At 38.1% G+C, this 15462-nt stretch overlaps 1 protein-coding gene across 2 annotated transcripts in view; it reads left to right on the top strand.

The window, feature by feature from the left end:
• LOC115786361 (transmembrane protein 132C) overlaps window positions 1-13257 on the top strand; it is a 166002-nt gene extending 152745 nt beyond the window's left edge. For both annotated transcript variants that reach the window (XM_030738486.1, XM_030738485.1), the window contains 7 exons: window positions 205-282; window positions 2845-2907; window positions 3485-3613; window positions 6477-6605; window positions 6871-7170; window positions 7785-8059; window positions 8627-13257. In XM_030738486.1, coding sequence (XP_030594346.1) covers window positions 205-282; window positions 2845-2907; window positions 3485-3613; window positions 6477-6605; window positions 6871-7170; window positions 7785-8059; window positions 8627-9242 — 1590 coding nt within the window. In that variant the 3' untranslated portion in view covers window positions 9243-13257. The remainder of the gene's footprint in view (window positions 1-204; window positions 283-2844; window positions 2908-3484; window positions 3614-6476; window positions 6606-6870; window positions 7171-7784; window positions 8060-8626) is intronic.
• The last annotated feature ends 2205 nt before the right edge of the window (window positions 13258-15462 follow it).

Raw genomic sequence — 15462 nt, 5'->3', positions numbered from 1 at the left:
AATGACCCATTTTTTCACAAATGTTTGTGAAGGCAGACTGCACGGCCAGGTGCTTGATTTTATGCACCTGTGGTAATGGGACTGAAAACACCTGAATTCTAAGATTAAGAGGTGTGGCCCAATACTTTTGTTCATATAGTGTACCTACAAATTTGTAATAATACAGTGTAACATTTCACTGCCTGCTGTTTTTGTATTCTACAGGTAGAAGATCCTCGCATTGCCAGACTAATAGATGGACGAATCTTAGTCGGGCGGGACCTGGGGATCACCAATATACAGGTATTCTTTGCTTCGTCACTAAACATGCAACCCATCTCTTCCTCTTTTATTTTGACTAAATTTGTTGATATTATAATCTGTAACACCAAATGAACCATGGATGGATGGATGGATGGAGTCTATGGTCATCCTATCATTTTTTTTTTTTTTACATTCATAGTAAAAATATTTTTACATATAGGGAAAAAAAATCCACAAGGAATGTTTTCACCACTTTTTACAGAGTCCAGAAAAAGAATATCTCATTATGTCAAGTGCAGTATAATTTGGCACTTCACATTACAGCCATAAGTACTCCGATGATGTAAACACCATCCCTGTTCTTCATCTATAAGACTCCCCTGCTAGCTTGTTATACAATTAGCCACAATTAACTGTTGAATTTGGCCCTGACATCTCAGTGTGATGTTCACAAATTGTACACATACGCACTGAGCACAGTTGTGCACTTTCTGAATTCCAATGAGCCTGGCCATTGTAACTCAGTGTGACAGTGGAGCACAGTTCTGTGGTTTACTTTCTTACATTACTGGTACACTGTTATCTAGTAGAGCTAAAGTAAAACCACCAAATATTTTGCAGTCATCATCAGTTTTGTCTTTTGTTGTTCTCTGGTCTGTCTTGTATGCATCACAGGTATATAAACTGTGTATTTTTATGATTGCATTCAGTGACTGAGTTCAGTGTAGAAATGGTGCGATTTTTGGTAACAGCCGAGTGTGTGTTAGCAGGGGACCTCTGCATTAATATATGCATGCACACACACTCTCATACAGCTGTGGACGGTTTGGGAGCCAGGAGACAGAATTTACCCAGAATTCCCACTGAGATGCCAGAGTTGACAGGCGTCATTTGATAGTTTGACATTTCAATTTTAGCCCCCAGCTCTGTCTTCCTGAGTTTCGCTTCTTCCTCTTTTCCCCGTCTCTCTCTCTCTCTCTCTTTCCTTTCTCTCTCCAGTCTCTCTCTCTCACCCTGTTATACTCTGCCGGCCTTGAGGAGCAATCCCAGAGCTGTCAATCATTGCATTTTGTTACCTTGCTGAGGGTGGGATTAAGTTTGACGCCCTGACACATTTGCTGAGAGATTGTCTTTGTACACCAATCAGATCTGCCTGTCCTCCTGTCGCCAGGCGAAGTAGTACACTACAGCACGGGGCTCCTAATCTCTATCAGTGTCTGTCTGCTGCTCCCCATCTTCATCTGTACCCCAATCTTTTTCATGCTCCTCCTTTCTGCTCCCTCTCACTTACTGTCCTCCTCTATTTGTCATTGTCTCTCTCCTTCTGACACCTACTCCATTTATTTCCCTCTTGCTTGCCCGCCATCTTACTTACACTCTCCTCCTTTTTCTTTTCATACACTCTGTTTTCATTTTAGTTGTCTTTAGTTTTGCCTTGTTGTCTTAGTTGAATGCTGACACACTGGGGCACAGCTGGAATGGAGACGAGAACACAGCCTGTGTGCGTTTGTGTGTATTTGTCTTTTCATTATTTAGTGTGTTACACTGTCTGATGAGAGCTTCCACACATTTCCTTTACATACGCACACACACACAATACCAGCACCATCAGATTTTGCAGATCCATGTGTGTCTGTGTGCATTTGCATGTGTTTCTCAGACACGCTGTGCAGAATGTAAAAATGAATCAATGACTCATTTGATCAGTCTGTGTGTGTTAGCTTCATAACTACTTCAAGTTTATGTGGCACTGCGGTGGTTTGTGCTGCTTCGCTGACATGTTTAACTTTAACCTTAAGGAAATATTCACTGAGACAACAAAAAAAGCATCTCTGTTGTGCCTTTCACTCTTTGTTATACAGAAACTGCACTTACTAATTTCCAAGTACAATCAGAGACATCATATTCCTGAACAGCAAAGATGGAAGAAGTATAATTTCCATCGGGAAAAAAATGTTGTTTTTTTTTTAAACCTAATTTTTTTAGCTTTTTAGCTTAAAGTTTTTTTTCCCTTTTAAAAATCAGATTTGACTGGTTGAGCTATAAAAGTACCAGTGACCACTGAAATTAACGCTCAAAAACTGCTGCTCGGTAAAGTGCCCCGAGAGATCACCATCACCAGCTGAGCAGCAGGAGTTAAACTCTGAATCTTCATGTAGATATGACATGGATGTGTTTATATGTGGTAACAGGGGTCCACATATAATAGACTGTGTAGTGTTTGCTGCAGGTTCACTGTTCACCATCATTTATTAATTAGCTAATGTAGTATCAATAAAACAAAGAAATAAGGCAATAATGTTAATAATATTTCTTGCTTTGTGAGAGAGGATCTAACTGGACTGCTGTTCTGTGTGGAAACATCAACATCTGTTCATCTATGGGGCATTTTTGCCATTGATCAGTTTTGACAAAAGAAATAACGTGGTTGTTCCTGTTATGAGACACAAACTCGTATTCCATTGTTTTTTGCACACCTAACTCACCAGTTATGTTTTGGTTTTGTTTCTTCTTTGTTTTTACTGTGTTAGCAGGCAGGTAATCAATGTTGAACTTAAATATGTTTGTTTTTTCACTTTTTTGTGTCATCTTTTATTGCAGGTTCTGTCCCCCCTGTCTGACTCTATTCTGGCAGAAAAGACTGTGACTGTATTAGATGACAAGGTAAATATTGCTTTATTATATGTATTTGGGATGTAGGTTCTGCAGGTTCCAATTTTGTAGATTACAGGTTATACTGGGGTGAATATCAAGATTAGTCTGAAAGAAAACAGCATCCAAAGTTCTTCACAGACTAAGTAAACATGGGTTTATTAGGCCAGCATCTGTACATACAGTAATAAATCCAAATTATGCATATTTATTGTGCACTAAATAATGCAGCATCAGGCCATGGTAAGGTATGGCAAGGCATACAACAAGCATTATGATTTACTTATTCATAGCATGTTGAATGTCTAAATATTATCAGATACAAAAGTTGTACGCTTTTAGAATTACTTTTATTTTGCCACCATGTTATATCAATGCATCTGCCTTCCAAATGACCTACAGAACTCCAAAGGTGCTGAATCCAACCAGCTTTAAACGGACTGACTTTGCTATTACTTAATTTGGTGTCATACAAGAGAATAACTAAACCTTAATTATCCTTTCTAGTCACTAAAAAGGGGGCAAAAAAAAATGAACTTTTTTTATTGGCTGCTTCTGTGAATGACAAACACATGTTGTTTACCTATAGGTCACCATTACAGACCTGGGAGTCCAGTTGGTTGCATCTTTGTCCCTCACAATGACTCCAAGTCCTGTAAATTCCCAGGCCATACAACTAACAACTACAGCTGCTGACTTGCTACATACACCTAAACAGGTAGGAGATCACCTTAACCCAAGTTACTTTTTGTCCCCAATATGGAGACGAGGTTATATAAATACTGAATTCAGGGTCATGGGGGAGCTGGAGCCTATCCCAGCTGTCATAGGGCAGGCGGGCGAGCTGAACTATATAAAAATGTTTGTGTCCACGGAAAATGCCAGTGCTCTTACTCACAGATTAAAACATTTTTGCAAGCTATCACATCCTCTCACATCTAGTTTGAACATGTCGCCATGTGATCACATGCAGACAGCTCTATGCCTTTAGGTTTGCATCACACAAATAAAGTGATGGGCACCATCTTTTTCTGTTCCTCTCTCCACAGTAATTCCCTAAAGGCTGTAATCACAGCTCTTAAATAGTAATTCTGTGCTGCGAACATTATCTGGATGCTATCGCTCCCGTAATCAGTTTCAAATTAGGGAAATGTAACTTCAAGGCTATAGCAATTACAACAGCTACAGATTACAACAGCAATTTCTTTTTTTTTTTTTTTAATGAAACTTCAAGTCCTAAATACAATCCCACAAAATAAATTAAATCACAACAATCAATTTGTCACCTGTGTTTATTAACACAGTGAAACTAAAATTGTTATAACATTTTAAAACCTTTAACTTCTCTTTGTCTCCACTTTGATCCCTTATAGCATCATGCACGCCCCTTAACATGGTTACATACACCCACATATCGGCATACTGCATTGTAAGGGTACAGTACCATATTAAAAGTTATTCTTGACTCTTTAATCACATTGCCAAGGATTATTTTATACTGTATAAAGCTCTATAGTACATGCCATCTCCTCTTTATACTGTTTCAGTTTTGAATTCCCACAGCATAAACACCACCACAAGGACTACCAGGGCAGGAAGCAGCTCAGTGTATTTTTCCTTTTCCTGTTTGTAGAGATGGTAGAGCTATGAGGAGGGACAGTGAGAAGGAAAAAAAAAATTAGGGTTAAAAAAAAAAGAAAGCTGTTAAAACAGAGTACTGTAGAGATGCCAGAATGATTAAGATAAGGGAAGGTACAAGGGAGGAGCAGAGAGATACTGATGTTTCTGACACTAAACCTTAATTACCTTTGTGAGATTGTTTTAGGAGACCATTCACAAAGTATTCATCTTTTGTGTATTACAATAGGAAAAACTACACTGTTAAAAAAAAAGAAAAAAATCTCATCAAATCACCGAACTATTCCAGCAGCTGTGGGGCCAAAAAAAAAAAAATTGTGTTCTATATAAAATGAAATTAAAATTATCTTTAAAATAAACATGACATATTCATGGAATTGTGTTACAATTGTGATGGTATTTTTACATCTTACATCATGTTTATACACACAGAAGTCCAGCAAACATAGACATGTTGATTCACTGTATTTTTGTGATTTTATCGATATTTTTCACAAAAAAAAGGAAAATTCTGTAAATAAATTATAGAATAAATTTTGTTAAATTACAGAGTTTTTTTTTTACAGTGTATTGTAATAAAATTTTAAAAAAAACAACAATTCAGAAAAAAGTGTTTCTTCAAAAAACTGCTGCTTAAATGTCAGTTTTTGATGTGTATGAACATTGTTTGGGAAACTATTTTGAAAGCATAGCTTTGCAAACTAACATTTATCAAAGTGGAAGATAATAAAACTATTTAAATCTAGTTTGGTCAACTTAAAATACTTAGAAAAACTAGTTAAAATAACTGTAAAAAAAAAAAAAAATATATATATATATATATATATATATATATATATATATATATATATATATATATATATATATATATATATATATATATATATAAAACTGACAAAGTACATGTGGTTACATTTGAAAAAAATATATTATAAAAATGTCAAATACCAGTAAATAAAGATATTAAAAAGCTGCTCAGTTGAACTCATTGCCAAAAATAAAGTAAATCCTCCTTACAATAATAAAGAGAAACCCCCAACAATCAAACCTGTGCAGGAATGTATGCATTAAACCCTCACAGAATGATCAACAGAATTAGACAGCATTTTGCAATATCACTTTGCAAGATATGTTTCTAAATATAAGCTACTCTATTATTAGCGTTCCAATGTTTTGTGCTTCCCCGATAACCCCATGTTTGAACTTACTGTGCTATTAGATGTGGATAATTACACTGGGCAAAGTCTGCAGTAATACTGTCTTATAGAAGGTGTTCCTAAATGGTTAAAAATGTCTGTCAAAGAGCTCTCATGTACTTGATGATTTTACACTGGGACAGCCCTAAGCCCTTATGGCTTTAGCAGGAATATGCCACAAAGGTTGTGAGCCTGGAAATGTGGACATTGGGATTGGCCTACAGTCCATCAGCAGCAGTCCAACAGTCCAGCAAACATAAAAGCTTAGTGCAAGGTACTGTACAGCAACATCCACAATAATAATGTAATGTGATAAACAACAAAAAGAAAAAAACAAACAAAAACAAGATAAAAAAGGCAAATGGAGAGACCCAGAGCAAAATAAATCAAGGTAGTAGAGAACAGACTGAAAAAACATAAATAAATAAATCAAGGCATCACAGAGCTAGGCAAGGAAGTAAAATAGACCATGACACAAAAATAATAAGGGGAATCAGTCAACAAAACGCCAAGACTGTGAATATTTGACACTTTGTTGATGTCAGTTATCGTAGCTTCAAATATCAGATGACATCATTCTTTCCATCTTATGCAAGGAAACATATCAGTGACAGATATTCTCTTTGATCGTCTTCCATAAAAGGTCACAAGAGGTTCAACCAGTGTCATTAATGCAGTTTGCAATGATTGGATGAATTATTTAAAACCTTCAGTTGTAATTGTGCAGTTTTTTTTTTTCCTCTTCAGGAAGCTGTGATCAGTGCATGGATCCAATACAGCGATGGTTCAGTGACACCACTGGATATATATGATCCCAAAGACTTCCTGCTCTCAGCTGTCTCATTGGATGAGAGTGTCATTTCTGTTACCAATCAGGTAGTGGTTTCCTCCTTTACTTCATCAACAGAGTAAAAGTAAAGCTGCATCAAGGATTCTAGAAGTCTTACCGTGACCCCTTTATATATTTATTATATTTGTCTTTCCGAAGCACAATTTTAGCCTACGTTCAGCTCACTTAAGTTCCTTTCAGGTATATTCATATAAAAAAAAAAAAATCACAACAAGTCACCTCAAGGGGTGATATACTGTAAGGTAAAGACCCTACATGTTTGTTAACTTCCACGTTCTCTTTGTTATTTAGGAACAGCACTGGCCCATTGTAGTAGCAGAAGGTGATGGACAGGGGGCATTGTTTCGAGTAGAGATGGTCATCTCTGAAACGTGTCAGAAGTCAAAAAGGAAGAGTGTGCTGGCATCTGGAGTTGGAAATGTTATAGTTAAGTTTGGAGCAAAAAGTGAAGAAAAAGGAGTGATGGGAAGAGGTGGGCAAGATGATGGTGGAGGGATAGATAACAGCACCAGTGAACAACGGACAAAGGATGGAGGAGAGTGGAAATCTAACAGTGCAGCAGTGGACCGAGAGGAAGGAGCCATGAGGAAGGTATGAGTGAGGGAAGGATGGTTTTAAGGATATTTGTTGCTATGTTATTACTATGCTTAACACAAGTGTAACAAAGAGAGGACAGTGTCTCACTGCGATTAAGCCACAAAAGGCATGAAATCATGACTCTTGTGCTCTGCAAGAGCACTTTCTAGGTGCACGTGTGAGACCTTGAGAGCAGCTACTGCTGAAACAATGATGCATACTTGGGCCTATTTGGTCCATTTGTGTAGGTGTTTGCCTACAAAGAGGAGTATGCAGCCCAGGCAAACATGCTTGCGTGCAGTCTTCCAAAAAAAACAACAGCATGTAGCTCAATGCGGATAATACTATGCATAGGTTGATTGTTGACTGGTTGGAAAGTGGGCTGGAATAGGAAAGGGAGCAACAGTGGAGTTCAGAAATCATGAATGACCGAAGCATCTTTGTAGGACCAATGCTAAAGCATTAAAAACCCATTAACTTTGAGAACATGCCACTGCTCTCACTGTGCTTGGGAGCAATCTCGCAGTATGTGGTAATGCCATATTTAGGTGAGTCCAAATGAATATACAAAATCCGCTTAATTTTACTATTTACTGTACCATATCTGTGTTTTCATTTCCATTCATCAGGTTAGCTCAACCACCAAGAGCACAGTAACCCATCGTGCTTCAGGTGGCAAAGCTGCCAGTGGTGGCAGCAGCAGTAGTCGAGGCAGTGGTCCCAGCCAAGGAGGGGACTACAGTAGCTACCCAGCACAAGTGGAGGTACCAGGGACTGGAAATAGTGAGCTAACCCAGACCACAAGAGGCCTGTCAGACCTGGAGATTGGGATGTATGCCCTTCTGGGAGTATTCTGCTTGGCAATACTGGTTTTCCTCATCAACTGTGTCAGCTTTGCTTTCAGGTAAAACAATGAAGAAATTCTAATTTGAGCTCAGCATTTAACTCAACAACAAAATGTGAAAACTGGTGTTGACAGGCATTTGTACTCAAAATGGCAGAGAACATCACATGTTTCTGACTTGTTAAGTGGTAGGTGATAGATAAGCAGAATAAATCCAGTGTACCTCTGTGTGCTGCTACTTTGTCTGAATATTGACAAATCTTAAGAGCTTCTCACTAAATACAAGCTGATAGCTCCCAGCAACCCTGAACTGGTTAAGCAGTTAAGAGGATGGATTAATGGATGGATGGATAGATGAGCCCCGGTGTATCACGTGTTTTTTTTACATGTATACAAGTCACTAGTACCAAAAAAAACCTAAATTTGAACTTAATGCTGTAGATGCCTGCAGTCTTCTTCAAGTTTTCTTTAACTTTTTCATGATATTTTAATATGGGGTAAAACTTTCAACTTTGACTGATTAATATCTTTGCCATCATTTCTCATATTGTCTAATAATGCCAGCACAATTGTGTCTGTTCAAAATTTTACCTCCATTGCAGATTCATTATGAACTTTCCTCTGCAGGTACCGCCACAAACAAGTGCCAGTGCTAGAGGCAGGAGGCAACATGAACCACGCCCATGACTGGGTGTGGCTTGGCACTGAGGCTGACCTTTTAGCGGACCACTCTGACCAATGCCAGGGTGGGGTGCCAGATGAGTGCACCACCATCATAGACCGGAATGAAGGGGGATACGAGGAGAACAAGTACCTACTGAATGGGGCCGGTAACACCTTGGTAATGGGCATGGGCACCATAAGTAGGAGCGGGGCCACAGGTGGACACCGGGGCATCACCCATGGACAAACCTTGCCTAGATCTGTTCCAGAATCGCATCAGTGCCTTTCAGCAATCACTACTGGTGGCAAAGATGCCACAGGTCAAAAGGAGCATCTGAATAATTCCCCCCAAGCCACAGCTGCAGCTGCTGTTGCAGCAGCCAAACGCAAACGCGTCAAATTCACATCTTTTGCCACTGTTCTGCCCAATGATAATTCAGGTGGTGGTGGCCCATACACCAACTCGTCAGTCCTGGTGACGAATGGGAGTGAAGATGATATCAAGTGGGTGTGTCAGGATATGGACCTGGGTCAGTCTGAAATCAGAACCTATATGGAGAGGCTACAAGACAATCTGTGACTGATGGGGAAGAGACTGAATAAGGGAGGTGCAGAGGATTAGTACAGTAGGGGGGGAGAATGGACAATGAGTACAATTCACCTATAATGCCTTTGCAGTGGATATATGAAGGGAGAAAGGGAGAGATATGAGAAACTTGAAGGGAATATAAAGTGTGACGATGAGCTTGGAAGAGTATCTAAGAGACATTGTGTTGAGTTGGGGAACGCTTACATTTAGCTTCCCTCAGGCAACGAAAAGCATCACTAGCTCACACTAAAATTAATGGTAGCAAATAATAAATAACTTTATGAGTTTCTTATGTTTTATTTATTGTGAAGATATTAGTGTAAAACCAATAATAAAGTCACTATTGTTTTAAATGTTTCCTTTCAGAAAATTAGTAAACCATTGTATAGATGCATACAGTAAATTCAGGGTATGTTATTAGACATTTGTAAGCCACTTTACATTTAAATGAGGATGGGAAGAACTTAGGTCATGTCCTGCCTTCAGAAGTCTTTTTTACTCATGTGGTATATTGCCAACATTTTCTGTGGCCGTTGATTAACCATTGATCTACTTTTGATACACAAACCTGTCATTTACCTACAAGTCTGCCGAACGGTTCTGTAACAAATCACCGAGTTCTCTGATGAATATGTGTTGTTGGTTTATCATGTGACCCATTTCTTATGGCATTTCTCATAAGTAATATGTGAAATGTAATAAATATATATATAGTCCAAGTACTCAACTAGAAATTCAGGCATTTTGCAGTTACTAGTGGGAATTGCCATTCAGCTCTGTATTCAGGCAATCGTGCTCGTTCTTGAAACCTGAGAGTTGGAATGTGATACGTCTTACAAAAGACTGTTTCTCCCTTGGATCCAAGACAGAGGCATTTATTCTTGCACAATTACAAACAGGAAAGGACATTAGCCATATTTGAGGCTGAATTTCTGTTTTCTGAAACCCTGCAGCCAATGATGGCTTTCTCCCCCTATCCAGAACCACTCCTGTCATCCCCCGGCCCATCTCCTTGTCTGTGATTGGACAACAGTAGAACCTTTGTGAACTTAAAAAGAAAAAAAGGAGAAAAAAAGAGAAAGAAAAAACACCACACAGTGAAATACTGAGTGTAAGGGGACTGACTGAGGTGTCTCATATAAAGAAGGAAGCTGGTTGGGCTTCGGAAAGCCTGACTGAGCACTTAATAATGAAGATTATTAAAAAAAAAAAGTACCATGTAGGCAACCAGACAGACAGTAATACCTACAGTGCTGAACATGGAGCTAACACTGAGCTACATGCTCCTGAATGACATGTGAATGGATATCTGATAAATAGATATGGATGCGTACCAACCTGTTGAATATTATTGTGAATATATTGTTTTCCCTTTTGTTTGTTCTTTTTGATAAATAGAAGGTTTTATGTTTTTCTTTATGTTTTTTTTCCCTAATTTGGGAAGATATTAACTGTAGCTTTTAATTTCAGAGATTTATTAAGATTTAAGAATATATGATCCTTTGATTCTTTTCTTTTTTTCTCTCTCTCCTAGACACCTATTTATTTAAATTGACGTTTGAGAGGGTGAGGAAGGAAAGACAGGGCAAGGACAAAGACCGAAAGTAATAGGCCTGCTGGTGAATGATAGCACATAAAACAATAAGTGGAAAGAAGGACTCAGAACAGGCAGAGGTTGCCTCACCTTCATTAAGCTCAGGTGACGAGTTATGAAGAACCGACAATAAAAAAGAAGAACTGTAAGATGTTAAGATTGCAATATTTATTTATAAATGTGTTACTGTTTCAGAGTACACTGTATGTTGTAAATAAATAAACATGCTTCAAAGTGCTTGTGAATAAGATTGCAGGCCACTAGCCAACAACTTGGTGATATTTTGTACATTTTACAGTGCAAATATGGTACACAATACTATCTACCACCACAATGTGAAAGTGATCTTATTGGTTCTTATTTTCTAAAGATGTTCCAGTCTCTACTTCAAGTATTGAATGAGTTCTTGTCTTTGTACAGGGTAGAAATCAGTTTACCTCCATGAGATGTAAAAATGGAGGCCATCGCACTCAGAATGGTTTGAGAATGGCGAGTCTCAGAGGTCCATTTAGGAGAGCAAATAAAAACCAACTGTTGGGGTGTTTTTTTTTTAGTGGGCTCATCGAAGAGAAAACAAGGGCAGGATTTTGATTATTATAAGCATCTCTATTTTCAATCATTTCTTAAACAAGAAACATTTGAAAACCAAATCCCAAATGATTTATGGGAATAAAACGAAATGGTAGCTTAAACAGACACAGATAAGAGACCTGAGCTGATGCCAAATGGGCAACAAAATCTGCCCCATGGCCTCCACCAAAGCAATAGATACTTTGACTGATGATGACAACTATACTGTATGTTCTGGACACATTACTGTATCTAGCCTTCTCTACTCTCAAATGTAGTTATAAGACTGCTGTGCTCAAAAGGAACAGTCAATAGAACTAGTTCAATAGTCGCTTAAGGTATAAGTGTAGCAATGTTCTCAGATGAAAAACCTTTCTGAACACGCTGTGAATGTATCCATACTTTACAGCTTTGGAAATCCGTTTTACCTTTTTTTATTTTAAAAACTGTATAAATGTCAAATTAAAAAAATACAAGGCTACTTATGAGCGGTTGCGTTGAAGGTGTTTCAGGAAGAAATACATGTAGTCTGTAAAAAATAATAAAGTGTCGGTGAAGAGAACAATTCACTACATGCTTATTAAACTACTGCTGAACTTTGGGACATGTCCTGGGAGAAATAGTTTTAACTTATTCTTCTACACCCATCAGGGATAATCTAATATTATGAGGTCATTACTTCATGATATAAAGCGCCTTGACGTGACTGTTGTTGTGATTTGGCTATATGAATAAAACTGAATTGGACTGAACTGAATTGCCACAGTTGCTGGCTTCTAGAGGGCAGAGTTCATTCATGTGAATTTGGTTCCATCAGTAACATTTCATAGATTTAGACACAGAACTGTAAGTGCAGAATCAAGATACCGTTTTAATTTTGTTCTTCTCAGAAATTGTCTTTGTTGGCATACAGGTAAATTAATGCCTTATATCGTATGCCAATTTTTTAAATTTTTTAACAAAAGCTGTTTTTTGTTTATTTGTTTTGTTTGTTTGTTGTAGTTGCACTTAGTAAGATGATTAGGCCTACAGTGTGTCTTTTTTGGTCAGTCAGGAACAGTTGCCTTATTTTTCTGACAGAAAGGAAGCAATGCTTTGTTTTCAGGAAAGTTGTCCGACTTTGCAGACTTCCCTTGTCATTCCCAATCTTGCTATAGCACTCCAGTATCGCACCACTCAGACAGTATAAAAGATGGGAGCAGCTTCTGGTTCCTGAAACATGAAGCCAGTGTGGAAGTGCCTTAAAGCGCATTCGAGCTGAAGGCTGCTGAATGACAATAGCTGTGCTTGCAAAGACTTACTTTCCTATACAAGTCTATGGAAAACTGGCTTTCTGCCTTGACCTCTGTAAACACACCTGATGTGTTTATGGGCTCAGTCACTATTTTGGGTCACATTCAATAAAAAAATAAGTCAATTTTATAAATCTCGGCCACACAAAATCTTGGTCTTATTAAAAAAGAGGATTATCCACAGTACGTTCTTGTCAAATACACGTTAGCTGATGACTTGTCAATCACGTCGTCAGCCAATGAGCAACACAGTAGCTACGTCCACCTTTCATACTGGCTGTGATTCCAGTTAAATCATCTCCAAGTTGTTTTCAGACCCATGTACATTCTAAAAATATGCATTTTTCACTAAAAACAAACAAAAACTATTTCTCTTGGATAAAGCCGGATAACAGCAGTAGCTCTGATAAGCAAGCAGAAACATACTAATATAGAAGGTACATTTGACCCCATAGGCACAGGTTAGATTTTACAAAAGGTGTTAAACTGTTATGTAGTCTCACATGGGCAGCAGCTGATTATACTACAAGTAGAGGAGGTACTAGCAGATATGAGCCCTAAAGATTTTCTTTTTTTTTTCATTCTTTTTTTCTTTTTTGCTATTGTCATTGTTTGAAAACGGTTAATGGAAGCTAATAAAATCCCATAACCAAAAACTGGCAGACTGCTGCTTTGTTTTGTTTCTGCTTCTATTTATTTATACATTTGGGTAAAAAAATAAATAAAATAAAAGACCTTTAGATTTTTCTCATGATAATCTCATACTCTGACTCATTAAAGACACACACACACACACACACACGAAGGAAAAAAATCCTGTATTTAAACGTTTCTTGGGGCAGACAGTACAATAATTTAATTTAATTTAAGCCATTAATGCTCAGTTTAGACTTAGACTAAGATTTTTTCTGCATTTTTCTCCCTAATTTAGGACTAGGCTTAAACCATGTTTGGGAAACTGTCTTTTAGAGTCTCTAAAATGGGATTAATACCATATTCATTCAAATTTTTGAATGACCACAAGCATGATCAAGTCACATTCTTGCGCTAGTGAGATTGTTGGTGCTCTTGAGTGATTGTATAAAGCGGTGAAAAAGCGATGTGTACACATGCAAAGAAAGCACAAAGCACGTCTGATTTGGAAAATCTTTAGACAAGGGTTCCCGCCCTGATCTGCTCATTTGTATTTGTGCAAAAGGTTAGTCAGCCATTTTGTCAGAGCAAATCAAATCAACAGTATTCAGTATTTAATTAGCAATGGGCAGCTGCGTTGTGGAGGACGCAAGTCCACACAAACAAAATTCACTGATTAGCATACCTTGAATCAGAGAGCAGAACAAATGAAGGCACCTGGTAGAAGCTTTAGGCTTCTGAGTAAATGCAGGTCTGAGCAGAATCAGAGTTAATTCTGTTCTATGTCTAATACATTCGGTGCCTGGTGGTTAAGAATTTTGTCCAAGTTATTCCGATATCAAGGTAATTTGGTGCAGTTATGCCTTGTCTGCAACAGCTACGTGCATCAAGAATATTTTTTATGACTCTGTTTGAAATTACTTCCTTTTTCCTTTCCATAAAGCAGATATGGGTCAGACGATCAAATTCACAGCGACGACTATAACCTGGTGGCAAAGGATTCTTGGAGAAACCCTGCTAACTTTATTGGGGGTCTAATCACATACCATTTCTATGAGCTGCCCCTGGGAGGACCGGGAGTAGTCTTGATGATGGAGAGGCATTTACGTCAAAAGTTAATTAAGATAATGCTTTATAGCCCACTGGATTATAGCAAATAAGTATGAAATTAGAGATGTATGATAAAATTTACACTTGATCTTAAGTGCTTGCTACCCTATGGCATGAAATGTATTTTTATTTGTATAGCAGAGGACCATGGAGAGGACCACTGTACCACCCTGGTGCTTTAATAATAGTTATGGTTAGCACTGTTGCCTTACAGCAAGAAGGTTACTGAGTTTTCTCCTTGAGCCTGCTTAGGTTTCCCCAGGTACTCCAGCTACCTCCCAGAGTCCAAAGACACGCACTCATGTCTAAATATTTACAAATGATACATATCAGGTTCTTTCTGTACCTGCCGTGGTGGGTGTGGTGCCTTCCTCAGTAGTGCAGTCCATGATGCCCAAGGACAGCGAGCAGTCATATTCTGTCTTCCCTTATGTCTCTACTAGCATTTACCTGTAATGCTCATAATGCTGGTTTGAGAGAACTGTACAAGTGATTCTACATTACTTACAGCTGTTTCCAAAATGTACTCTGGTGGTGGAAGGACATTTGTTTGACGTCATTGCTCTACATTAATGCGTGTATATATATATATATATATATATACACACACATCCACAGATCGATAGATAGACTTGAAATGTGCTCAAAATATTACCACCGTGAACCACATTTCTAGGGTACCAAATCCTGCTATTTGTCATTGACAGTATCATCTCGCTTCAGTGTGTTAGCATTAAAGGGGCATATTTCAGGTTTTTTGTCCCATACCTAAAACTAAACATGTAATTTTCGGAGTCTAACTGTAATCAGTGACCAAACTCTGTTTTTCTAATTTGTTTAACTTGGTTTTTAGTGGCCTCTTAATTTCACAGAGTTTCGAAACAGGACAAAAACTTTAGTCTCTTGTTTGACACACCTGTGAACACCTCCAAACTCTGAATATCTGACCTTGTAGCTTTAAACAGGACTGTTAACTTTCAGTATTGCTGCACACTGTCCTGGTCCTCTCAGT

Source organism: Archocentrus centrarchus, chromosome 9 (genome assembly GCF_007364275.1).
Source record: "Archocentrus centrarchus isolate MPI-CPG fArcCen1 chromosome 9, fArcCen1, whole genome shotgun sequence".
Classification (NCBI taxonomy): Eukaryota; Metazoa; Chordata; class Actinopteri; order Cichliformes; family Cichlidae; genus Archocentrus; species Archocentrus centrarchus.
The sequence above is the reverse complement of the archived record's forward strand: the minus strand, read 5'-3'. Positions and strand labels throughout refer to the sequence as shown.